This window comes from Archocentrus centrarchus, chromosome 2, assembly GCF_007364275.1.
Source record: "Archocentrus centrarchus isolate MPI-CPG fArcCen1 chromosome 2, fArcCen1, whole genome shotgun sequence".
NCBI classification, from domain to species: domain Eukaryota; kingdom Metazoa; phylum Chordata; class Actinopteri; order Cichliformes; family Cichlidae; genus Archocentrus; species Archocentrus centrarchus.
This window is the reverse complement of record NC_044347.1, coordinates 27,044,546-27,072,274: the sequence shown is the minus strand read 5'-3', so window position 1 is coordinate 27,072,274 and position 27,729 is coordinate 27,044,546. Positions and strand designations below refer to the sequence as shown.

At 41.3% G+C, this 27,729-nt stretch overlaps 2 protein-coding genes across 2 annotated transcripts; one reads left to right on the top strand and one right to left on the bottom strand.

Annotated features, from left to right (window-relative positions):
* Positions 1–930: 930 nt before the first annotated feature.
* On the top strand, positions 931–1,911 carry LOC115792299 (2-oxoglutarate receptor 1). The gene has a single exon (XM_030746772.1). The coding sequence runs from the start codon at positions 931–933 to the stop codon at positions 1,909–1,911; it is 981 nt and encodes a 326-aa protein (XP_030602632.1).
* Positions 1,912–5,210: 3,299 nt separating this feature from the next.
* LOC115794503 (heparan-sulfate 6-O-sulfotransferase 3-B-like) lies at positions 5,211–27,505 on the bottom strand. Its single transcript, XM_030750055.1, has 2 exons — positions 26,534–27,505; positions 5,211–6,703 (listed from the first exon to the last, which is right to left on the bottom strand). The coding sequence occupies exons 1-2, from the start codon at positions 27,073–27,075 to the stop codon at positions 5,926–5,928; spliced, it is 1,320 nt and encodes a 439-aa protein (XP_030605915.1). The 5' UTR covers positions 27,076–27,505; the 3' UTR covers positions 5,211–5,925.
* Between the last annotated feature and the right edge of the window lie 224 nt (positions 27,506–27,729).

The following is a 27,729-nucleotide window of genomic DNA, read 5'->3' as shown; positions in this document are numbered from 1 at the left end:
TGTGAAAAAAGTGAAAGCTAAGAGGGAAGAATAAGAGGAGGAGGAGTGACTGTGGGATGCAAGTGAAAACAGAGATGAGACGCTGAAGGCTTGAAGTGCATACTGATGAGGATACTGGTGCTAGAAGTGAGTAAAAACCTTTTTTTTTTATTTTACCTTTATGCTCAGCTGTAACATTGCAATCATCATTTACACAGATTGTATTTTTCAAAACTGTAATAATTTTAATGAGTGCAAAAACTGTGTGCACATGATGTGTAAGTGACACCTCGCACAGCCCCTCACATCCATAACGAGAGCAGATTGCACTGACAGCATTACAGGGTGACATAGGCGCTGTCATATACTGAGAAGCTTTCAGAAACCAGACTGTTGACAAAGAACAATTTTTGTTTGCTTCTTTCCCACTGACTTTGCTTGATTGTTTGTTTGTTTGCTTGTCTGCTCACCTCTGGGTTTCTTGTCTTGCGCTCTCCTTCCATCCTCGAGTAGTAATTGCTGCTGACTCTGATCTGACAGCTGGGGGGAAATGGAGTGATTTGCTTGTAGCCTATTTTATTGCTCACAAAACAAGTACTTTATGAGTACAATACACAGATGAATGTAGGTGTTGCTAAAAAAAAAAAAAAGGTATTTGTTCAGCACATTTGTGCCAATTATAGATTATATGTTAATATTTTCGTTTTTTTTTTTTTTATTAGAAAACTGTTAATTTTGTTAAGTTGTAGCTCCCAAAATGATATTGTCTCAAATCCTTGGAAATTTCAAATTAACTCAAAACAGTAAAAATCAGTTAACTTGAATCAGGAAATCCTGGAATTCAATTACATTTCCAAAACCGAGGAGCACAGCATCCTACCTTAGCGTTCCATTTTTCAGATTTTTGTGTTTTAAATGTGCTTCCCTTCTCATTCTCAGTAGGACATAACTATGGCCACCAACAGTTCCAACCATTCCAACTGCACTGATTTGGTTCAGCTGCTGAAAAGCTACTACCTGCCTGTCGCTTACAGCCTCATCTTCATCGTGGGCGTGGCTGGAAACATAACCTCCATCGGCATTTACCTGACAAAGCTGCGTCCCTGGAAGAGCAGCAGCATCATCATGGTCAACCTGGCAGTGGCTGATTTCCTCTACGTCCTCACCCTGCCATTCCTGGTCTACTACTACAGCACGTGGGAGATGTGGCCTCTCTGCAAATTCATGTGCCGCTTCGTGCGCTTCGGATTTCACTTTAACCTTTACGGGAGCATCCTCCTCCTGACGTGTCTCGCAGTTTTTCGTTACCTGGTGGTGATCAAGCCGCTGAGTGCGGCACAGATCCAGCAGAAGCGCTGGGGTATCCTTGCCTGTTCAGCTGTTTGGATCAGCTCCGCTACTGAAATAACACCCATGTTGAACATGATATCAGTGGATAACAACAGCAAGTGCCTTGACTTTGCAAGTACTGAACCTGTCACTACAGTGCGGTTGTACGGCTTGCTGCTTACAGCACTTGGATTTCTGCTTCCCCTTGCGGTGGTGTTTATTTGTTACACTGGTATAGTCAAAGAGCTGGCAAAAGGACCACACACAACAAGTCTCTGCCGGATGCGAGCACGGGGTGTGACTGTGCTGATCCTGGTGGTGTTTGTCGTGTGTTTCCTGCCATTTCACGTCTTGCGTGTGTTGCGGATTGAAACGAGATACCATAACGTGACTTGGCCAGTAGAGAATATCGTACATGCAGCGTATATTGTCTCCAGGCCTCTGGCTGGATTCAACACTTTTTTCAATCTGGCGCTGTACACTCTTTCAGGTGATAGATTTAGGAGGGCCTTTCTCGACGTTTTCCACTGGGAATGCTGGCTGAACAAAGCCAGGTCATTGCTCCACCTGGCCATCATCAGCGAGGCAGGCGCTGCTACATGACTGACAACTCCCAAGTTTTCTTTCCTCAGTTACTCTCTGACTCTTACTACAGACATACAATAACAATATGGATGTTCATTGTATCTTCTTTACTGTAGGGTTGTCTTGGGAAACTGTATACCAACCCCTGAAGTGTAAATAATAATGGCTCCATGCAAAACCTGTAAAATATGTGAGTTAAGTAAGACCTTTGTCCACAGTTTTTCTTTGTCTGACTGGAACTCCCCTGAGTATAATTTACCTGGCTCACGGGGGAATTCTTTTGTTTGCAGCTCTAAAAATATTTACTTTGCAGATAGAAACCTTGGAGGAGAGCTTGTATTTCTAACCATTCTATGTATTTATACTATTTGTTATATGTTTGTCACGTTAACATAATTTTGACTGTTGTAACAAAAGAATTTTGATCAAATAAAGTTTATCTTCATTTCTTTATACTGAACACTCATATTTACCCCTCAGTCAACAGTGATGGGGATTTTGACTATGAGTGATACTCCTGTAACCACTCACAGTAGACTTACCACTGGCTATGGCATTGTGAAATGCTGCTATGTGCTCCTGCAGAAACCACAAATCTGTATCTCACATTTTGTTTTAACAAAAATGTGTTTTCTAGTGATCACTTGCCCAACCACAATCCTAAGTTTTTAAACCATTGAGTGTCAGGGTGCTCAGTGCACTGTATTTTATCATTAACTAAGTGATATTTTACTGCACACAACAGAAACTACAAAATATATTCAAAACTATTGTTATACAACACTACAATAATGAAATTTAAGTCATTCGGTGTGTAATCTGGGAACTGCAAGTAGTTCCATCATTTCAATTCAGTTAAATTTTATTAATATAGCACCAAATCACAGTAAACAGTCACCTCAAGGCGCTTTATGTTGTAAGACTATACAATAACTAGAGTGAAAATCCAACAATCAGACAACCCCCTATGAGCAAGGCCTTGGCAACAATGGGAAGGAAAAACTCCCTTTCAACAGGAAGAAACCTCCAGCAGAACCAGGCTCAGGGAGGGGCAGTCATCAGTATGACCAGTTGGGGCTGAGGGGAGGGAGACAGGACAAAAGACACACTGTGGAAGAGAGCCAGAGATGAATAATAACTAATGATTAAATGCACAGTGGTGTATAAACACATAGAGAGTTAAAAGAGGGTGTCTGTGTCCCAAATTCAAACTGGGAGCTGGTTCCAAGGTTCTACTCTTCAATATCCTGGAACTTAAGTAAGTCTGAGAGGACAGTTGTGTGTGGTGACTTTCACAGAAAGGCACGCAGAGACAATTAACACCAAGCCCTTCACAATACCCAACTGTGGCCAGAATACAGCAGTAATTTAAAGGATGAATGGAAACAGCCAAATGAGGGAAGCGTACGGGACTCACGTATGGGAACACTGAGATGGACATTATTGCTGTTGATATTGTAAATGCAACGGCTGTTTTGTGCTTTATAAAGTACATTTTAAAACAAACATTTAATAGCATAAAACTCAGTTAATTTACTATTAGTGACAAGCTAATATTAAAAATGTGTTGCAGCTAGCTGACTCATTTTAGCCCAGAGTTTTCTGGTTCAAAAATCCTAAAATCTTATGTTGGCAAACAGATTATGCTGCCTAGCTCATTTTATTTTTCTGAGTTACACCCCCCAAGCACAAAACACTTGATTTTTTTGACTGAAACAGTGATCTGATGTATTTTCAAAGTGAGATGGATTACCGTGATTTTGGAACTGTGATTCGCAGCATGTTACGTTCTTATTTAAAGCACTCAAATCTGTTGAGACGCTAACAGGCTGGTGAGATTTTAACCTCTTTTTACATCGCTTGCTCTGACTGTTGCAGCTCTCACTGTGAATTATGTACAGCCATGTGAGCAACAATGCTTTTTTCACATAAGCAAAGTAAAAAACAAACAAACAAAAAAATTAGTCAGTGTGTGAATTTTTGAACAGATGTCCTCAAAATTATTTGAATCTGCAAATCCCCGCCTCTGTTTTAATCCACCTCCACTTTCTACCTCTGCTTTTTTTTCTTTGATTTTTGTCTTTACATCACTGGAAATGGTCAGAAACATTATAAATGCTGGCCCAAAAAAGACCTCATTAGTCATCATGCTTTGTTGCATTTCCCCCATAGTGCTATAAAATGATTTTATAGCCCGACAACACCTCTTCCAATCACTGATCTGTGAAAGACTCTGAGGTATATGAGCACTTAGCCGAGTTCTCTGTGCAGATGCGTTCACCTTGCCCGTGTGCTAACAAGGCAGACTGCGTATTTCTCATTTTGAAAGCCTTCATGCTCCTCTCAATATTGCTGCACAAAGAGCTCTGTCAAAAAAGAACCAAAGGCTTGGAAGCGTCAAAGAGGCCAAACCAAAGCCCAAAAATGTTGTGTGAGAACACACAAACATACACGTACCGTCCATCTAAAGCAGACCTCTCGGAACAAATTCACATTGTCAGCGCAAAGACATCCTCAGTAGATTAAGGAAGCTTTTATCTTGTTTGCCCATCACTGCTTCATCCTGGTTGACGTGCTGTTCTGCTGTTGTGCCCTTTCCTGGTTTACGTCTGAGATCACAGTTACAAAGACTACATTTCATGATATGAGATGCGGTGACCATCACGCCTCTATTTTTATATGGGGAAAAAAACTGCATCACTATTTCTTTTTCCTGTCATATAAGCTGTGCAAGTAGAATTAAGGCTGCAGGTGGGAATGAAAAGGCTATTTTTGTCTGTGGGCATCTCCTTTTCTGCCTCCTGACTGATCATCTCCTCATCCTCGTTTGCCTTCTCATGAACACCTGCATGTAGCAGTCGGCAAGCTGCAGCCACGATTTTCCATAAGGCTATTAATATTAAGCAATCATCCCATCTCAAAGGTCTGTTGTCTGTGGAAATGTGTGGAAATGGATTGTTTTTCTACTGTAGTGTAAATGGAACATGTCTGTCAAATTAGAGAGGAAAATGTGTTCAGCATGCTGCTGGGTTTGTGTTATTTTGTGCTGTGCCAGAGTCATGGTCAATTGAACTTTAAATGATCAATCTGGAAGCAAAGAGCCCCATAATCAATGCCCTAATGCTGGAAATACCAATGTTCTGTCTCTGTGATGTAAGAGTGCTGAAACTGGCTCTGACAGCCTGTCTGTCAGACCTGCAGCTCTCCTCTTCTTCTTGAGAAAAAGCCTCATCAGCGTGTGTCACTGTATCTGTGCGTGCACGGTCGTGGAAGAAGTTGGCACACCGAGTGAAGATTTCAGATTTTTATGGTGAGAACATGCTGTGAAAAAGGAGCAAAGCAAGAACACTTGCATGTACACATGCACAACAGAGAGTCCATCAGGTACAAATTAACATCGTCGGATGCTGCGTATTTTTATTGAACATATTTCCTGCCAGAAATTGCCTTCACTGTTGCTGTTATATTGCAGCTTAATCAGTCAGAAAGAAGAAAACACACCGCAGACTACTGTCAAGTTTGTGCTTTGATATTCTTATGAAGCCAAACACCACAGAGTAACTACAAGATTTCACTGATCAACACAGTGCAAGATCACAAACATGACACTGAGGGTCCTTCACCACAAGGCAGTCACCATTTTGAAAATGACTAAAACGGGCCTCCTTCATGAAGCACTTTTTTTTTAGTTCTTCTAATGATAATTTAAGAAACATTTTTACTGCTTTGAGAACATTCAAAGCACTTGCTAATGAATAAATAAATACATTTCACGACTGCAGTGCCAAAAATAGCCATAAGAAAAAAATGTAAATACAAAATGTTGCCATGAGAAATACATCCATCATAAATATTAAGACACCGTTCGGCAGTCCGACGAAGCGCTATGAGGCTAGGAGGGCAGCGGGGCAGGAGATTTTGGCAGATTCACAGCAGAGGCGAGACAGAGGGAGACGAAGGGAGGAGAGTAAAGCACAATGAATCAACCAGCCATCAGTCGCTGCTGAGGTGTTTGCAGTTCCTGCGTCCTCCTCACCACCGCACCACCTGGCTGCCATAGTCCTCTGTGGTGGCTACCTCTTCTAGCACCTTCACCTTCACTTCCTCCTCCTCCTCCTCCTCTGCTTCCTCTGCTCCTCTTCCTCCTATTCCCAGTCTCCACAGTTCAGCCAAATAGGTCCTGTGCAGCCGCTGCCTCTGCTGCCTCTCCTGCCGCCTCCTCAGCCGCTCCTCTTGGTGTTGCCTCTGCCGGTTATACTGGTATCGCCGCAGGAACAGCTCCTTGGCATACTCATAAAGCTCCATGTCGAGGGCGTTGAGTCCCTCAATGCGCCACCGCACCTTCTCGCTGATTCCCACGCTGGCAGCTCGCGTGCTGTTGATCTGTGTGAAGGCCCGGATGAAACGCAGGCCAAACGTCCGTTCAAACAGGTACTGCGTCTTGCGCTGAAACTCCGTCAGGCCAAAGAAGGCCATGTTGCGTAGGTTGGACTTGGCGCTGGCAAGCAGTACACGGCCTCTCTCCAGCTCGCTCATGGAGGACATGTTGTAGCATCCCACCAGGCTCAGGTCCGCCAGCATGCGGACTTGCCGGTTGTTAGCAAGGTTAGAAGGGCAGTTCATGAAGTCAGGAAGGGGCACGCCTGTCCAGTCTTCGCCGCTGTAGCAGGTGGGAAGCTCGTCCTGAGTGGGAGGGCGACCGTCACACATATGGAGGGCGGTTTTCCAGGTGGCTCCACGCTGCACATGCTTCCACTCGCTGAGGTAGCGTGACACAGGGTCACGTAGCATAGTAATGTAGTAGAAATTCCTGCAGAGACAGATAAAGAGACATATTAGAAGAGGTGTTTTACATGCATATTAAACTAGCTCAGAAACAATTCATTCATTCCATGGTAAACACCCAACAATATCAGAGAGAAAACCCCAGTAATACCCTATGAACAAGCTCTGGTAGGGGCATATAGAGAGTGACATATAGACATTCTTAGTCACTAGCAAAATACATATTTTACCTGTTTTTTAATTGTTTTTTCCAAGCGTTGGATGAAAAAATTTAAACCACACCAATGTCTGTATGTTGAATTATATGAGGCAGGAGGTTAGCTTAGCTTAGCAATAAAAGCTAAGGCCTCAGTCACATATGCTTAGAGACTGGTTGGCAACCAACTGGCAACCGCCAGTCACTAGGGGAAAATGTGTATTCCCCAACCATTTGGCAAATACAGTAGTTGCTGATTGTTGCTGGGGGGTGGTTCCAAGTTGGTTTGGAAAAATAGTTCTGTCCACACGGAAACACAAAAAACTATCTTAAGCGCTGTCAAGGGCATGCCAGAGCAACAGGTGGTGATCTAACCCAAACTGTGAGGAAATATTGGCCCATCAAAAGCCCACAAACAACAACATGGTGTGATGTTAAAAAAAGAGATAAAGATTTGATGTTGTGGAGCAAAATCTCCCTCGCCTACATGTAAATGCAAAAATCTTCACTCTGGTAGGATTTTTTCCACTTTCAGTGATCCAGAACTCTGTTTAAATGTGGACGAAAGGCTAGAACACATAGAAAAAGCCATGCTTACATAAACGTGTGTATGTGTGGACATAGCCTAATTGGCACAAAAACTGAAGTGTAAGCTGATATTTAGCTTTTTGGTTCCACATGTTTGTCTCTTCTGAACTTAGACAAGAACTGCTTGAGATCAAGACTGACTGCCACCTAGTGACATTTTACGCACATCTACCACTGCTCTGGGGCCAGACCTGCCCCGTGTACCTGTGTGCCCTTCACATTAGGTAGCACCCCTAGCTTAGCATAACTGTAAAATAAAAAAGAGGTTTAAGTGTGACTTCCTGTCCTAGCCTCTAGCTAAGTCACTGCACTGCCAAGAAAGTCATACAGGTGTGTGTATACGTGTGTTCTCTTTTTTTTGTCTTTAAATCATTTCCCCTTTTCAAGTTGATTAGCTCGAGGTCTGTTTTCATCTCTGTTTACTGTCTTTTTTAACCACTGCATAGATAATATTTTTTAAGTCAAACAGCTCCATCGTTCTCTTTTAAAACCTCAATCTCAGCACGCTGGATTGAGTGTAGGCAGTGTTCAGAGAAAGATCCTAAGGTTGAAGAAACCTGTCTGCAAGCCACATTTTCAGCACCACGAAGGAGGAAGAAACTATACATCAAATTTCTCATATCCTGCTGCAGTTAAAAAAGAAATATGAGCGGGGGGGCAACGCTGGAAGTATATGGAGTGCACTGAAAGTCTGATTAGGGTTTAAATGAAAAACATCACTGGGTATGTCTGAGGGTGTTAGAGAATAATGACATTGAAAGAAACACAAACCAAGCATGCATAGCATTTAATATCCTGCAAATGTGGAATTATTTTTGTTTTTGTCACAACAATTTGCTCCTTCCTGCCTCTAGTAATGAGTTTTTTCGTCTCCAGCACCTTTCCTGTCTCTGATCTGCCTCTAACAGCGTTTCAGAAATTGCTGTAACCTAGCTGCACGGAAACCTTTCAACGAACAAACACAGCTTTCTGCTCTTATCTATTGATTTCAGTGATGACCAGCATAACAGCAAGGTGACTGAGGGAGTCATCGTCAGGAGAATTCAGCCATTTTCAAAAAAGCATTTTTTTTTTTTTTCCTTCTAAAGGAAAACAGCGTAGATAAAGGCAAAATTGAAAGCGTTCATCTTGTGTGCACAGATCACCATGACCTTACCGTGTCACACAGAAGCCCGACATAAGGCCCGAATAAAAAGCTGAACGTTTTCTTTCTTTCACTCCACACAGCTGAATTTTACTTTCTGTGCGGTTTCAGTCAACTGCTAAATACAGAACTCAACACCAAGGACATTTAACAGTACCGCTGCTCTGGAAATTTTTCTTTCAAACCTATTTACAGGGATGGTTTCGGTGCATAATGCAACTTTTTCCTCATATTCTAGTCTTATGACTTGTTGATGTTCCTTTCTTGAACCAACTGTTACTCTGCAGGTGTAGCTATTAGATTTTCTCTCCTTGTGAGGAAGTCTCAGTGAACTGAATGAGCTGGATGTGCTCACAAAATCAGATCCCTTATAGTTTGTGGGCTTCTTTGTATAGTCTAAATACACGTTCAGTATACGAGTGTGCATGCGTGCAAGTGTGTGATTAGCTGAAGGTGAGTTTAGGATGTTGGTGCTAATAAAAGCAGTGCCAAGACACACACTAGCACACTTCACATGGTAATTTTGTTACAGGTTTTATCAGTCAGGCTTGAAATGCTTCACAGTTATTGTGAAGTCTCTTCATAAAACAAAACACTGAAAATTGCTCTGAGTGACAGCTAATTATTTATTTTCTCCCTTTCTTTGCTCAGTCGCTAATTTGGATCTGTACAAAAATTATTTTGAGTAAAGGCAAAACTAAAAATAATGCAGTAATTATTTCTTACATATTTCCTTTAAAATATCAACCTAATAGCCGAAAATACATTATTTCAATTATGGGTGTACAGCAACAACAGAAAATAACTATATTAAGAACAAATTTAGTTTTTTAAAACTGACACTTTGGACTGGGGGGGGGGGGGGCATGCTGTCAGGGGGAGAACATGACCTTCTTGCCGTAAAGTGACAGTGTTAATCATCACACCACTGTGCTTAACTAATATTTAACTTAACTAATATTTCAGCTACCAGCTACATGTGGGATAGGCTCAATCATCAGCAACTTAGCCTTTTTTTTTTTTTTATGCTGTTATTTTACAGAAGTACGCTCTATCCAGAGGACATGTCAGGGAGGTGTGAAAAAGATAGCTATTGCCCAAGCTTAATCTCTGTTGTCCTGTCTCTCTCCCCTCACCCCCATCCGGTCACAGCAGATGGCTGCCCCTCCCTGAGCCTGGTTCTGCTGGAGGTTTCTTCCTGTTAAAAGGGAGTTTTTCCTTCCCACTGTCGCCAAGTGCTGCTCATAGGGGGTCGTCTGATTGCTGGGTTTTCTTTGTAATTATTGTAGGGACTTTACAATATAAAGCACCTTGAGGTGACTGTTTGCTGTGATTCGGTGCTATATAAATAAATTGCATTGAATTAGAAGTTCTGTCCTTTCAGAACTGGTCATCTTCTTGTTGTCCAGCAGTTGTCTCACAGTGTGTTGCTCCAGTGTTATCAGCCTTTTTGCTTTCTCCTCTGCTTGGTTTGCCTTTCCTTTGTCTGTTTTTTCAAAAAGCTGTACATTTCAGTTCTGTTTTGTAAATTTTCCTCTCATAATTTTTAATTTTCAGTCTTTGTCCTTTAAGAAAGAAAATTTCTTTTAATCACAATTTTCAAGGGACAGAATCAAAATGAAAATAGAACACCTTTTATGACAGGAGAGCTCACTGCAGGGATGTTATGAAAGAAATTAACAAAGAGATGACTGATTTTGTCTCATTTTGCTAGTGAAAGAAAAGCAGGAGTTTTTGACTGTAGTATTACATTCATATTTGGGTGATCAGACACAACATTAAAACCAGATGCCAAATAGCATTTAGGTTCTCGTCATGCTGTGAAAACAGCTTTGACTTGTCGAGGTATGGACACAGGACTTCTGGAGATATCCTGGAGTTTATCTCATTAGAAAGTCAGTAGTAGATTCCTTGAGTCTTGTCATTTAATGTCTTGAGCTCTTGCCAATGTAACGTGCACATGGTCGCCAGGACCAGAAGACTGGACTGTTAAAGAGGCTTTAATTTCTTGACACTAATATAACACATTGCATTCGAAGGCAATGATCACCATCAGTTAGGCCCCCTTGTTCTAAATCTGATGTGTATGAAATGTAAAAATAGCATATGTACAACTATAACTGCTTCAACTTCGGTGCTAAACTGAAAAAAATGTGTTTAATTGAGAGAGTATTTGTGCTGCTGAGCAAAGACTGCACAGCCAAACAGCCCTAAAAGGTCAGCAATTTAGCAATTATTGCTAGACAGCAATATCAATCAGTTGTGATATATACTTAAGTGAGTGCTATAATGATATCATAGCAGAACACCCGCAGACAGACACACCATCCAGAGATAATAGCCATGCACAGTGCAAGCTAAGTGAATTACCCTGCCATCTTTGCCGAGTTGAACGGACAGCACTAGATGGATGGGCACACAAGAACACCTTACAAAAATGGCCTTTGTTGTACTTCCTGGAAAACAGCTCAGCCTTTTCCTCCTCCTGCGCCTATCATCTGTCTGTACAGCTAACCGCAAGACAGCCAGATCAATAAATGTCCATGCAAACCAGCCTTTGTGCGTCTTTGCTTTCATCGTGACCTATTGACAAAGAGCAGCAAATGTCAAAGCTCTCCTCTTACCCGTGTCAGGGACAGAGGCAGGGTCACACGAAGTAGATCAAGAATAATTCCTGACTGGATGTATGTATGAAGTCTTCTCATGAGGCAAATAGCAGCTCTCACTTTGATGGCATTTACGAAAGCAGTAAATAACCATGACCTCAGAAGTAGGAGATGTTCTTTTTTATTAGTCTAAATGGTTAAAGTGCTTTCAGCAGAAATGTTTAACTCTGACATGGATTCTCTTTTATTTGCTGAAAGCTGATGTAATGAATTTGTTTTGTCTACTTGACTAGAAGAACCTCTAATAACGTCTATTAAACTGTGATCTGTGAATGCTCTCTAACATTTAGCATCAATTACCCACCTTAACTTTAACATCAGTTAAACGTAAAGTTGTCTTGCTAATGGTTATTTAGCCTCTCACTGCTAAATTGCCATATTTGATTCTACCATTGCTAGTAGTCTTTTCCTGTATATATATATATATATATATATATATATATATATATGTGTAGCTAAAATCTGTTTTCTTGTTCCTTGTATTTAAAAAAAAAGTCTGTTTTCATGCTTTTACATCTTAATAATTGAATTTCTTATATCAGCTGAATCTGTCACAATGGAGAGAGTGAGGCCAGTGATGCTAAAAGCTAGCATGTTTAGCTCATCGGAGTAGCTGCTGCCTCTAAACCGTCTCTACTGTAAGAGATGTAAATTTATTTGATTTTTTTTTTGCACTAGGCTTAGAGTGAATGCATAGCACATGACCACTGGGTCCAAGCAATGTTTTTGTTTTTTTTTTGTTGATGCTTAAATCACAATGAGAGAAAAAAAAAAATAACGCTAACACAACACTAGCTTAAAGAGTTTTGCTAAGACGCTCCAACCTTCAAACCGTTCTTTCTGTTGCAGGGAAACTCTTTTTCACCACCGATTTAGATCAGACATCATCTGCCATCAGTCCTCCATAATTTTATGATGACGCACATGTAACAAATCTTTTAGGCCTGAACGTTTTCGGCGATCACGGATTCGCGATCCATCAAGCCAAAATCTGATGCTCTCAGGGAGGTCTGAGTGAAGCTGCATGAAGCTACTGTCAAATAACAACTCAATCATTAGAAACACACAACAGTGGGTGTGAGATCAGGCATGGCGGTCCTTAAGGTAAAGTTAAATCGGCTTGTCGTGTTTTCCTAGCGATCAATCTGATGCCTTGTCAATGCCCTTCTCGCTGCCTGTCACCTTTCTTCACACAGCAAACCTGCAAACACTATTGATCGTCCTCTCTCTGTCTCTCTCCCCAATTGTCTCGCTCTTACTCTCTAAATCATCATCAAAAAGCTACAGAGGAAACTCACAGCAAGAAGATCGATATCTGCCTTGTTAATTCACTCACTACCATCAAGGACACCATCAGGCTCATGATAAAAGCCTTAATGGAAACTTTTTACGCCACGGAAGAACCAGCCCATACTGAAGCTGCGTGGACTGACGGCAGTCTTATTTATATTCTCTTTTAAATACATTATGTTGTAGTCGAGGCTTTTGTATTTGCCATGGCTCAACCTTGTACAGTTCTAATAAACACTGTGAATGAAGTATCACTTTCCATGGTATTTCTATCAGCCATGATGGGTGAAGAAGTGACTTTTAAAACAAGCACAGAACTGCACATCAATTTCACTCCTGAGGTCCGGGCGTTGATAACTCACACAGTTGGAGCAAATCAATTTTAAAGGTGTTTCTGTGCCCTTAAGGGATCTAACATGGTATCACAAATCACCTCAGTCACCGCCATCCTCAGTCATATGCTCCTGCTGTTTTTAGCATTTCATTTTTATCTTCCCACAATCACTTTTAAATGTTAATAATGGCTGATTTGCCTACATTTTTATGGTGTGAGTTACTTTATCACATCTGATAGAGGAGAAACAACTATAATTATTAAAGTGCAAAAAAAAGGCAAAAAAAATTCTGTAAATTCAATTACAAAGAGAGGTTTCATGTCAGTACCTTTCTTCTTTCTCTTCATGCTAGAAAATGAACTCCTCTGTGCGCACCAGAACACTTTTATCAGCACTGTTGTGTTTTTTTGTGTTTGGGTGACACAGACAGCATTACAGAGGGTGTATGAATGGGTGCACATTAACCCCATCCACCACCCCGTCCCTGCGGCGACGGTATCGGTTACAGGCTATCACAGAAGGGGACGACAGCACAGAGAAGATCACCCAACCCTTGTGTATGCAACTATAAAAATCAGAAATGTAAATTGCTTTGATTGTTTATTTGATGTTCAGCCATGAATATTTGATATTGCACATAAAGGGGAGATCTAATGCCAGAATAAGCCTTTATATGACATTAATGTCTGCAGCAGCTAAAGCTGCATTAACTGTGATTCTCTCTGATTGGCTCTTGGTGAATGGACTGATACAGAGGAGCAGAAAACAAAAATGGGAAGAGCTAAAAAAAAAAAATTATATATATATATATATATATATATATATATATATATATATAGCAGGTCTCCACATATCCAGAAACAAGTAAATGAGACCGGCAATTATATGGCTGAAAGAGGAATGTCAGAGGGCAGTAGTAAAGGGGATGTTATCAAGATGATCGAGTGAAGCTGCTCAGCTGAACAGAGACCAGAGAAATCTCATCTCATCAGGCTCTGAACCAAGAGGTCAGGCGGGATCCATTTTCACTCTTCTGCACTAATTTAATCTTTGTGTCCCAATTACAGGCAAAATGATCCTTGTCCCCATCTGCACACAGCGGGTTCGCTGTCCAACAAGCACAGCACACACACAAACTACAACACAGTACGTTCTCTTTCAGCACTAAACGATGTCTCAAAAGTGCACCCCCCCCCCAAAAACCAGTTATAAGGAGTACCAGCAGGTACCGCTGCCTGATACCTGAGACAGACCACAGATTCAGAGGGAGAGCTTGAGGAGAGAAGTGATGAGCAAGGAGACCTGCGCTGCCTGTGATCTTCAGGGGTCGCACATATCAGAAGCTATTTTGGGCGATAAAGAAAGCCCCGGGGACGCTGGTGTGGATTCAAGGGAACTGACAAAGATGCGGTGTCCAGGCAAGCCGGGGTGTGAAGATGTGGTTTTGCTAAAAACTCAGTGATAGACTAGAGGCTCACGCTTGAACTGAGCAAAACTATCTTTGCAAAGGAAATCATTTATTTAAAAATAATTCAGGTGGCATTCGCCAAGAGGTGCTGGAGTTCATTTGTTGTTGTTTTTTAAACGCACCCATGTCTAGAATTGCACAAAGGACATTTGCACACATACCTGGTGTGTGCAGCTTTAGTCATTATGGTGTCTTAGCCTCAACCTTACCCTGACATCTTAATCTTTGCAACTTTGTCAGGTGTCAGCCAGTCCTCTAGGTCCATGTAGATATAGGACAGATAAAAAGAGACTGTGCTCTAAAATGATTTTTAAATGAAGAAAAAGGACTAAATTTGAGTGCAGTTCTTAAACAATTTTCATGTCATTGAAGCAATTTCATATCTGCTTGTCTGTCATATTCCAAAAGGTCTGACTGATTTTAAGTGTCTCGCCTTTGAAAAGGCGAGACGCTTAAATCTCTCTAACAAAGACTTCGTGCCTCTGATTTTTTTTTTTCCCTCTTAAACAAAATCTAAACACACACACTGTTCACTGAAATCCCCCCACCCCCTCCCCCACAAACACACACACTCAGACACAGACAGACACACACAAAATAAAGTCTGTCTTCGACTGTCCCTAATCCCTCTAAGGAGTGTGGAGATTACCAAGATCCTCTGAAATATCTCTCATTTCTCACAAAAATGCAAGACGCTGCTCACTGTCTTAAAGGGCGTGCACTGAAGGCTTTGATTTTTCAGAATTCTCACTTTGTTTTCAGAATACAGACAATTTCCTTTTTTTGACCATATGCTAAACTCTGCTACATCACCATTTCTTTAAAGCTGTTTTTAAGAGAAGGGTTTAAACTAGGAAACCTCTGGTCAACAGGAACCCAGATATTTTTACCCCAGTTGCTGTCTGATTGCTCTCAAAATATCCTCATTTAATGCACTTTGCAGGGAGCGCATCTCACATCTTGAAAACTTGGTTAAAATAAAAATAAAAAACCTAAGCAAAACAAATTTTTTAATCACTCAAATACAATTTATGGAAGCTCATTTACACACAAAAGAAAAGAACTGCATATTTGTTTAATATGCAGGGTGGACTATTGTAATTCATTATTATCAGGCTGTCCTAAAAGCTCCCTGAAAAGCCTTCAGCTGATCCAAAATGCTGCAGCTAGAGTACTGACAGGGACTAGAAAAAGAGAGCAGATTTCTCCCATACTGGCTTCTCTTCATTGGCTCCCTGTTAAATCTAGAATATAATTTAAAATCCTTCTCCTCTTTTGATTCACCTTAATTACTTTGTTTATACTCCGCTTTGCATTTAATCATTAATTGATATTAATCTCTGGCTCTCTTCCACAGCATGTCTTTTTTCTCCCCTCAGCCCAACCGGTCACAGCAGATGACCCCCCCTCCCTGAGCCTGGTTCTGCTGGAGGTTTCTTCCTGTTAAAAGGAAGTTTTTCCTTCCCACTGTCACCAAGTGCTGCTCATAGGGGATCATTTTGACTGTTGGGTTTTCTCTGTATTATTGTAGGGTCTTTACCCACAATACAAAGCGCCTTGAGGCGACTGTTTGTTGTGATTTGGCGCTATATAAATAAAATTGAATTGAATTGAACTGAATTGAATATCCTGGTCAAAAATGAAAAAAATCCTCAGTGTTACCAGACTAGTTGTCGTGTTAGATACCATGTTTCTATGAGGACCTTAATTTTGTCTGAATTTAAAAGAAGGAAATTAAAGGTCATCCAGGCCTTTGGGTCTTTAAGACATGCCTGCTCTTTAACTAATTGTTGTGTGTCATCTGGCTTCATGGATGGATAAAGCTGGGTATCATTTGCATAGCAATAAAAATGTATGCTATGCTTTCTAATCATACTGCCTAAGGGAAGCATGTTTAATGTAAACAGAATTGGTCCTAGCACAGAACCCTGTGGAACCCCATGATTAACCTTAGTGTGTGAAGAAGACTCCCCATTTACATGAACAAATTGGAGTCTATTAGATAAAAGTAGGAGGTGTTTAACCCTAATATGCTGTGTTTGATTTGGCTAAACATGGCACTGTGCATTATGGCCACTTTGCCTGTCCAAAGCACATTGATCCATAAGTCTTATTGTTGGACAGATGTAACTCTTCAAACCTAAGCTGTGCTGCCATGATTTTTTTTTAAAGAAAAGTGGCTTTCTTCTGGCAACCCTTCTGAAAAAAAGTCACCCTTGTTCAGAATTTTTCTAATTGTACAGTCATAAACTTTAACATTTAGCATGCTAACTGAGGCCTCTAGAGTCCACGATGTAGCTCTTGAGTGTTTTGCAGTTTCTGTGAGCATCTGATCTGATATTGGGGTGAATCTGCTAGGACATCCACTCCAAGGAAGATTGGCAACTGTCTTTAATATTTTCCACTTTTTAAATAATCTTTCTCACTGTACAATTATGGACTTTAAATTATTTGGAAATGATCTTATAACCATTCCCAGACTGATGGGAAGCAACAATTGCTTCTCTAAAGATCATTGCTGATGTCTTTCTTTCTTGGCACTGTGTTAACACACACCTGAATGCTCCATAACTGCCAAAATTTCTGCTTTTATACAGGTGCACATGCTTGCTGATGATCATTTAATCAAGTACATTTCTTTATCAGCACCTGGCTGCCCTCTTAATTCCTATGGAAGCTGTAATGGCCCCATTATGCCGTTCTTGCTGTGGCAAACAGCAGTGGCGTCACATCCACTGACGCAAGTTGTTGCTTTGGTGTAATTTAAAGCAGCTGTGCACCACTTGATTTTTGTAACCTCGAACACATTGGTTGAGGACACAACTTTATGATAATGTTGGCTTTTATATGATATATCAATAAAGGCCAGAGATTCAAAAAGGAAGTTTGTCAGCATTAGAGGAGCTTTTTTAAGAGCGATGTTCCTCTGTCTTTAACCTTAGATGAGCTTTCCAGCTTGATTCAGCTTCATATTTAGCATTCAGATATAAAATGATGAGAAAGAAAAATCAAAAACAAGTACATGTACGCTCATTTTATATTCATTACACTCTATAAAATGTAATGATAAAGCTAATGAAGTGACAGATTAAGCTAATTTTAATTATTCAGGGTCAGTTTCTTTTGGCTTTCTTTCTTGAAAGGACTTCAGAGGTTACCTGTCTGTTGGGACTAACTCACTATTCTGCTGTAAATCATATGATTGAGGTCACGTTTCCTGAACAAGGCACAGCCACCCTATGGCAAGTCATTCAAAAGGTGATATTTTGAATGCAGACAGACGTCATTAACAGGCTGGTGAGGATACGTTGTGTCATGAGTGTGAAGAGACATACTCTAACACATACATCTGATGGAGCACATCAAGCGTCTACACCTCATCATCAAACACTTGGTGTCATATACCTCATCCGTGGCCACCACAGGTTAGTCAGAACTGTATAAGCATAGGAAGCATTGGCAAAGGAAAAAAACGCTCTCAGTGCTAAACCTGAGGAGAGTTTATCCCTCATCAGCCTACATCACAACATCAGGCTGCAGCATAGTATCTCCCAAAAGGCCTGTGCATTCACCCTTTCCTAAAAATAAAACTCTGGTGTCAGGTACTGTACATCTACTTTTCCACCCACATCAAGTGACGAATCAGAAGTTGTTAAATGTCTCCTATACAGCAGTGCACAAAAATACAGACGAGTCATTTTAGACTGGCATCTTTCTGTTGTTTCAGTGATACAATGTAACTTTTAGGCAGACGACAGTTATGAGATAATGTCATATAATTGTTAATGGTAAAGTTTAGGATAAAGAGTAGCATTTTTCAAGAATTACCAAACAAATTTAATAGCAAAAAAATGTTAGATATACCAGACAAAAGTCTTAGACATATAAATCATAGAAATGTCATGCCTGCTAAAGACATACAGTACCTTTGCAAATTAGGAATATTTGATCTAGTTCAAAGCAGCTGTAGTGGTATATAAACTATAAATCTAATCAATCAATATTTGACAGACAACGATGGCCAAACTTGTGCACAACACCTAAAGGAACACACAGGAAGTCATTCCCTCATCACCTGCAGCTTTGTTGCTGACAGTTTGTTGCCAGTGACCTTTCTGGGGTTGGGATGCCTAGAATACCCTCTAATGTTTAAACTACCAAATGAACAGTATCCTTTACCCTCATTGGAAGTCAATTCAGTTGCTTGGCTCAAAGTTGAGAAAGCTGACAGTGTCCACTTCGTGTTGCTGGTATTTGCTTCCAGTGTGGATAGCCCTTACTTTCAGATGCACCCTACATTGTTTTATTTATGTAAAATAGTGTTCCTTTAATATGTTTGAGCAGTGTATAAGCAGGAGCCATGGCACTCAACAAATCCTGAATAGAATTCTGAAATGCAAAATATGGCACTCTGCCCGTGCCAATCACCAGATAAAATAGGGAACAATGGGAAATTGGATTAGCCAATCATATTGTTTGTGTTGGCTGTAGGGCTGGCAAAGAATATTAAAAATATGACGTGCATATTTAAATGGTTTGATTCTGTTTAGGGTTTTTTTTTTTCTCATTTCAAATTATCAAACACAATTTGTGGCCAATTCTGTCAGCACTCGTCATCACCCTGGATTGAGCAAGTCTGTAATGTTGTGAAACTTTGCACAGAATCAGTGGAAACATCCATAACTTGTGGTTTTTGGTAGGGCAATAAAGCTGCTTTTATTTGATTTGCCAGTTACCACTGAAATTAAAAGTATGCCCCCCCCCCAAATTAATTTGGACTGAGACTTCAAAACAAGAATGGATTTATTCCAAGATGGCCATCAAGCTGTAATCCCGCAACTGAGCTAAAGCTAATGCTAGTGCTTTTTCTTTTTTGTAGCATAATGTCGTCTAAATGTAACTTACCCAAATTAGCTAACATTAGCGACCACAAGCTTCAGATCCTAATAGATGTGCTAGGCAACAGTGCCTTTTGTTGCTTTTGAATTTAACAATTTTTAATTTATGAGAGTAAAAAATATTAGGATAAACAGAAGCAGGTACTAAATAGCATTATCAAACTAGCCAACGCTACCGTTTTTTTTTTTTTTTTGGCAGATCAAAACAATAATATTAAAGCTACAGTGTGTAAAATTTCACCCTAGATGTCAGTAGATTACAGATTGCAATCAACTAAAGTCTGTATTGGGCAACATGGCAGCTTCCACGATCCATCACCCGCATCTATATATTTTTAATGGATTAATTCCAGGTTTATGAGAATGTATCAGTTTGTTGGAAGACCTAATTACACAACAATCAGTGTATATTTATGAGTACAACATTCCTTTTTTTCTATATATATTTATAAATATTCTCAATAATATACATTCCTCTCTGAAATCTCCACATAAAGCTCTCTTTTGAGAATTTACCTGACTTGCTGTAACAAGGGAAATGTTAAAACCTTGCAACCATATAATAAGAGACAAGTATTTCCATAAGTAAAGTATTTCAGTAAAACACACACTTGTAATAAAATCTTTTCCACCATCTTTTCTTCCCTTCTTGCTAACTAAATGATGTCAACTTCCTGCAACTTGTTTTGCCTATTTTAAAGCCGTTAAAGCCACTGAGGCCATCAGTAACAGGGTGCCATTACCAGATTAATAGCTGAGACCACCTTATATGTGTGTAGAATGCTGATTAAACTCAGGCTCATCTGTGTTCTGGCCAGTCTTTGTTTTAATCTGAAATAATGAGGTCAGTAGTAAGGTTACACTCTCTGACTGCTCAGCGTGAGGCCGGCAGCCGGGGACGGGCAGGGCTGCCCGGCAATTCAAGCAGGGCTGACATGTGGCCTTACAGCAATTTCATACCCCGCTGCGATGTGAATGCTATAGCCCCGTGCTGTGAGCACAGCCCTGAAGGAGCCAGTGGCCAGTGGTGTGCCTATCAAAAACTACTTGAGCCGGCCATGAGTGAAGTTTTACATATTAAGAGGGAAATTGCTAGCCTTACAGTAAGGAGGGCTTGGTATGCTGCTTAGAATTAACTCAGGAGTTAATGGGAAAAAAGAAGGAAATCGCAGTCATAGTTCTCATTATATTCACCGTCACCAGCTTCCTGTTTTGTTTCATAAGCAAGAAACCCAGTTTGAATGATGCCTCTCTACAGCTGAGCAAAACTGAACCTGTTCTGCACCATAACCTAATAAACGAGGAGCCAATTAGTGATCATTCTCTGATTTTGCTTTTCATTTGTATACACTGAAGAATCTTTCCATTCGTCAACAACCCACAATCACACCAAGATACAGAGAAGACAATGATAATTACAGATATGAAACATTTCCCCCTATTACAGTGCAGCGTCTCTAATATCCTGTTGTAGTTTATGTATTTGCTCGTGTTATTAGTTTCCACACTGACAGCGTGTGTAGGAGAGAGGTGACTTCAAGGTGATTATGAAGTGCTGCTCAAAAGCAGACAGATGGTGCTTCTGCATCCAGAACATACCAGCAGGACCAACGACACACAGCAAATGTGCAAAATATTCCTCTTCTCCCGAGGTGCATTAATAAGGTGAATCCAGGTAAAAAAGATATTTCATCACTGATTTGTGTTACCACGAAAAGGGGCCGATTTCAGCACAGCCAAGGTGTCGATTGTGAACGTGCCCTGAGACATCCTCCACATTCAGGGTACAGCGAAGAATTTTTAGACACACTTCACCTCATTTCAAAACCCCCTGAGACCAGAATATGTTTCATTATGCAGTCAGCTACAGTATGGTGGGGAGCTTCAGTGGACATATACATTTTTGCCTAGTAACCAGTCACTTTGCATAACATGACCTGATTAAATTATTATAGTTAAGTGGTTTCTAACTTCGGGGCTGGACCACTTCAAATGACCAAATTCATTATTGTTCACTATGTCCGTTTCCATTTTAGGTTTTATTAATTTTTTTCCCATTTTTCCCAGATATCACTTTCCATATACAACAACAACAAAAATCCCCTGTGGTGCGCAAAACAGGACCCCCACCTGCTCAAGTCACCCTTGGACAACCGACATTATATTGGGAGAATCACAGCTGGAGGAGTCCTCTCAAGTCTCACGGATGCCGTATGGCGGTCTATGTGGAAACCGCTTTCTAAGCCACAGGGATTTTTTTTTTATTTTAAATGGAAGTGGACAAAGTGGGAAAATCTGAAGCACCACTCGCACACATGGAGGGATATTTGGGAGAAGGAAGCCAAATCAGCTTCATCATCAGAGCCACCTATAATGTTCTCCCTATTACCCCCAGCATAGGTGTAGGAACCGGGGGGGACGGGGGGGACATGTCCCCCCCAGTATTGGAGACAGGTCCATTTGTCCCACCTCAGAGTATTTACGGATCTGTCAGGTTTCCAATATGTGTCCCCCCCAATAGTAAACTCATTCCTATGCCCTTGCCCCCCAGTGCTCTCTCTGCCCCTATGCCTGGTCTCATAAACAACACCCCCTTTGTGAGAGCAGGAAGCGTATAAGAAAACAATATGCAAGAGTGGAAGCTACCCTTCTGGATACTGCTCGGGAAGATGCAGGTTGACCTGGATCAGAAACTGTCGTTTCCACCAGAGATCCCTACAACTACTCACAGATTTTGTGGTTCTAGAAGTTCCTGCACATCACGGAGCTAACAGAGACTGCACTGAGCAACACATTAATGCAAAAGGCTGAAATACACAGAGCTTACAACCCTGCAGAACAATGCAGCTAGTGTACCCAGGTGGAATGCAGAGGATTTTTGTGTGTGATCACATCAGCAACCGGGCTCCTGAAGCGCACGGGGCTTCAAGTCACTATCAGAGGCTGCTGATTGAAGCAGTAATTAGCTTTGGAAGAAGAGGAAGGACTCAAACATAAAGGGTAAAAGCAGAGGAGCGTACACCCACCTGGGATGGCAGGTATCACTGCTGAGCTCTGCTCTGTTGTGTTGTGAAACACCAATGAAGGGGGTGTCTTGGGTCCCACACTCACGACACGAGACTCCAGTGCCGATTATGAGCTTAAGCACAGCTATTTCCATACGGTTGCCATGTTGCTTCTACAAGGATTTTGCTTAAACTCTAAATTTAAATAAAGACATTAAATGCAAAAAAAAAAAAAAATACATGTTCATTCTGAATTTTAAAGGAACGACACTGTTAAAGTTAAAGGTGCAACAAACTAGATATGTGCATATGCCTTTTTCGGGGTCTATGGGGACCGACTTGCCTTTGGAGACAGCCTCTAGTGGCTGTTGGAAGAATGGCAGTTCCTGAAATTTCCACATTGGTCCTGGAGGTTGCTGCTTCTTTCCTTTCCTTTGAAGGCTAACTGTTTTTGGCGTCCCTTTTTAATTTTTCATTGAACAAGCTGGATAATGGAACAAGCTGATGCTTTAGTGCATGTCTTCACTTAATGTCACAACAACACAAGCAAAGAGTTATGAGATGATTAAACAGCATCAGCTTATTGAAGAACAAGCTCGTGTGGGTTAATATGCATTTGCACTAGCACAGGTAAAACGTCCCCTCATCTGGTATGTTTCATTATGCAGTGAGAACATTTGCAAATGAATTACACTTTGTGCATAAGTAAGCTGTAACTCTGTCAGATGAGTGTAATGTAGACACTGTATCTGAACTCTGGTGAAGTCAAAGTAACAAAGTAGCAGAAAATGGTAAAATACAAACTTTGTACCACGTTATGTGTTTCGCTCCGTCTCTGTCTGCAAACTACGTCACATCCTGCTTGATGTAGCCTTGAGATAAAAGCGGGCTTCATCTTTTCCCGAGACGTTTGATCACTGACTTTCTGCGCTCTCATTGCTATGTGTGACTTTAATATCAACATGCTTTAACTACGTTGGATTTTCTTTTGCAATCAGACTCGGGGAAAATGTTTTTTTAGTGCCTTGATACTTATGATTATGCCCTAACTTTGGTATGGTATAAAGCAGAGAGGATTACAGATATTTGGGGAAGCAGCTCTAATACTGTTTAACCTCTCTTTAGAACAGAGGGGTCGAGGCTGAACTACAAACGGATCTAACAAGGCAGGATGATCTCACAGAACAGATCAGAGTCGCATTAAATATTGTATTAAGAGGAGTCGTAGCATGTCTTTACATAAACGCAAACACGCACAGGGACTCAGTTCCATTTCTCCTGCTGGCATCACTGTGCGCATCACAGTTCATCACTGATGGGCTACATCGCCTGAAGTGACAAGACAAGAGCCTTTCAGTTCTGATAAAGCTGCATAAAACCTGGTGGCAATACAGACGACTGTGATTCAGTGGCTTTAATCTAAAACGACAGAAAGCCTTCCCTTAATTGTTCCTCTCCTTCCACGGCGCTCTGCGCTGTGTAATGGTTCCCCGATATTTCTTCCTAAAGGTGGCGGACAGAAAATCAAGCGGGCATTATGCTGCGGGAAATGAAAACTTCGGGTGACAGATTTGTGGCTGTTAAGTGAGTTATGACTCACAACTCTTCCAACAAATTCACGGATATAAGCTGAGTTATGACTCATGGTGCATTTGGCTCAGATTTTATACCTTCTTCTAGAAAATACACACAGCAAATTGCAGCGGCGCGCTGAATGCCATTAGACAGCAGACACTAATTTGATCCTTATTAAGATGCCGGATTTCTAAAAGCCACTCAGGAGCAGCAGTGACCTCTGACCTCGCTGTGGAATAGCAGAAAGAGGGTTTCTCCGCATGGATCAATGTCACATTATCAGTGAGTACATCTCAAGATAGACTTTGGTGTCCTATATCAGAGATTGTATGGTGCATGAGCCACAGAAAAACTGACACTAACAATCATTATCTCTGAGTGGAAGCATGAGCTTCCATCTACCACGTCCTGCTTTTTTTTTTTTTTGCTCATTATACAGTATAAAATGACTATTAAAAAACTATAAAATACTAAAAACCAGATTTGGTTCCATCCTTAAACACGAAGCCAACTCATCAGCCGGCTGAATGTCAATGTTAATGAGCGCTGATTTTTCACTGGCTATTATATTGAGTTGACAAGTGTTGACTGAAGTGTTGTTGATTCACTCATAGCGCTGATTTGGCTCTGAGGCGAATCTTCAAAAATATTTCAAAGCATCAAATTAAGTCTGATGGCTGCCACTGAGGGCAGTTAATGGATCTGAAGGATTCCTGGAGACACTCCCCGTCCTCATCCAGCCCCTTTAGTCCTCCCAGTAACATATGGAGCTTTGCTCTCTGAACCAACTGCAGAGCAAGTTGGCTTCAACACGCAGGCGGAACACCTCAGAGGACCTTGCCCTTCTTAAGTGATTTACTCCCTTAAGCTTAGCTGTGCTGCTCCTGTAATTACAGCAAATTGAAACAAACCTCCGGATGAGGAGACGGCTCGTCTGCTCAGCTGTTTGCTGGAGTGCACATGCCGTGTTGACACTGCAGCTTTATCAGCCTTTGCATTACATGCAAATAACGAGAATTGGTGTCACGACCTACACTGATAAAAAGCACTGATAAAAGCACTAGCACTGATTTAGCAACTCAAGATAAGCAAAGGCAGATCTGTATCTTAGTCTGGCTTATTAACTATAAAATTACAAACACGGTGATTTGAAAATAATTTGGGATATTATGTGAAAGTGGCATGGTGCATAAAGAATCCTGAAACCTGCTGGGAATAACACTTCCACGGGTGAGGAAAAGCTTCTTAAAATCTAAATTTGAGGAATTTTTTTTCTATCAGGCTAAAGAGGAAAAGGATCACCTGCATGCAGTCACCACACTCGGTTTGAGAATTTGTGATAGCAGGGAGGTGCGCCTAACTAATATTCTTGTGCGGGCAACATTAATCCTGGACAGGTTTTGGAGCAAGGAAACCCTTGCTTATTTCAGCAAGACAGCAGCAGACCGCAGTCTGCAAATGTTACAAAGCAGCACAGTTCCATAGAAAAGGAACAACTGTCATCCATTAAAACATGATTGGCAACTGAAGCAGAAAAAAGGCAAAGGACCTCTGAACCGTTGAGCAGCTGTAACGCTGCATCAAGCAATTATTGAAGACCGTTTGTCTTTGAAAACTACTGTAACAGCTCCCCTCAGTTACCAAACACTTTGCAATATTCGATAGAAGAAGAAAACAAGATGATGGAGCACAATGATGAGCATGCTCCTTTTCCCAGCTGTTCTAAAACAGGCTCGTATCGAGGGGTAAAAACATATCACGGTTTCAACATTAGATACAGGGTTGAATTCACTGTACTTAGATATTAAATTTGGGGGAAAGAAGGTTGCATCTGTTCCAGGACTGCTAACAGTTATTTTTGTTAAATGGCTGGATTGAGTGAATGCAAGAGCTACAGTGTAGCTCATGCAAACTGAAAGCAACAAATGTTTGTCAGGTTTTGACCATAAACTGCTTAAACACAGACAAACCCTGAAAGATCCACCTGGTTTACACTTGCTTGTTCAGCGACTAGCTCGTTTGCTTGATTGGTCTCTGACTCATTTGCCCTTTTGTTTACCTGCTTAATGAATGACTGAATTAGATTACAGTTGAGTGATTGGCTTTTTAATGCATTTTCTTTTGTTCTCATTTACTGGTTGAGTGAGGGAGGGAGTGGTAAAGATAGAGATGCCTAAGTCATTCAAATGAATTCATTCATTTATTGATTCAGTCGTAAGACAATAAGAGAACAAATAGTTTAAAGTGAATAAGTGAGTGAATGAATCTGAATAACTGAGGATGAATAAATTAGAAATCATTCACTCATCGCATGCATAAGTATAATGATCTTGAATTGAATAATATCATCAGGAAATAACAGGCTAAATATCTATTTCGTTGTTTGGCTTATGAACAGAATCAGTGAGTGATTCAGAGGTGATAGTGAGTCTCATCACTCACTCATCTGTAACGCATTCAGGGAGTTAACATGCAAGCAAAAGGTAAGTGTTTCTCTGTAAGGAACCCACTTCAGAAATAGTAAAAACATGAATGAATGAAATAAGAGTGACCATGACAACTGAGCAAATGGATCCACTAATGAAATAATGAGCGAATCAAATCACATTCCGCGCTCTCCCTCTCTCCGTGCATTAAATTAACGACACGAACCCTCAGAGATTACACCTGTCCTGCAGGCCAGTCCTCACCTTTTGCTCTTTGGGGCGTTCTTCTTGTCCCTCTTGTTCATCACTACAGGCACGCAGCTCGTGAGCTCGGTCCAGTCCGCGTGCAACCCGCAGCTCCAGCCCGTGGAGAACCGCGAGAAGAGCCACGATTCGGCTCTCCCGGGCCGGTGACAGGTGCATTTCCTCTGGCCGGGCATGCAGTCGCAGGGCTGCTCCAGTTGGATGTTTTTGACCAGGTGCCGCCCAAACGTGGTCCCGCCGGTCTTCTGTATGTGCAGGAACACCATCACATCGTCCCCGCGGATGTTGAAGTCGACGTGCCTGTCCAGGTCCCGTTCCGTGAAGTTGAATCTGGATGTGATTTTGGAGGGGAGGTCCTCGTCCGCCTCTGGCTCCGTGTAAACCAACTCCAGCCCTGGAGAGTAGCGCTGGAAGAGCCCCTTCTCGTCACTTCGGAAGTAGCAGGTGTTGCTGTCCGCCGGGCACACATACTGGTAGCCGATCATGAGGAAGAGCACCGCCGCAATGGGGATGAAGATGAGTCTATTGAACTTCTCTTCCATGGTGGAAAACTCCTAAATCACGCCGTCGGCACAAACGGTAGCGTGACGTCCGAGTGGGTTTTCTTTCCCCCCCCGTCTCATCCTGCAGTTTAAGCTCAGGTTGGTCGCCTGGAGTCCCAGCAGCAGGTCAGAACTCACTTCCTGCAGGGCAGCTTTGACTGGCGTCGTCCTGCACCCGGACAGCTCCACTTGTCAAACTTGAAGCTGTCACTAAGAGTCCAGCTACTTTCCAAGAGCTTCATACATATTTCACCTTAAATATGTCAAAGTGGTTCAATAACACTCGTGCAATAACAGCTTTGGAGCCCTCAGCACGAAACCACACATCCCCGTTTGCGGAGCGCTCGGGCTCGGCTGTCCTGCCAACTGCTGATCGGTATCGCAGCCAAGATCAGCGCCAGCAGTAAGACGCAGAGAACTAACGGTGGAGCTTCCGGTCAAGACTTTCACAATATACGTTCTACCGTGTTTCTACTATGTCAACAATTGAGCTTTTACCCAATGGAAAATCTCAGTTAGTAATTCTAATCAGTGATGTAGTTTAATTGGAGAGACTACAATTACACTACATTACTAACCGGAACTCCAAATAAACTAAACGCTTAATGCAATAAAAAAAATAAAAGAGACAAAATTCTGGATATTCTTTATTTT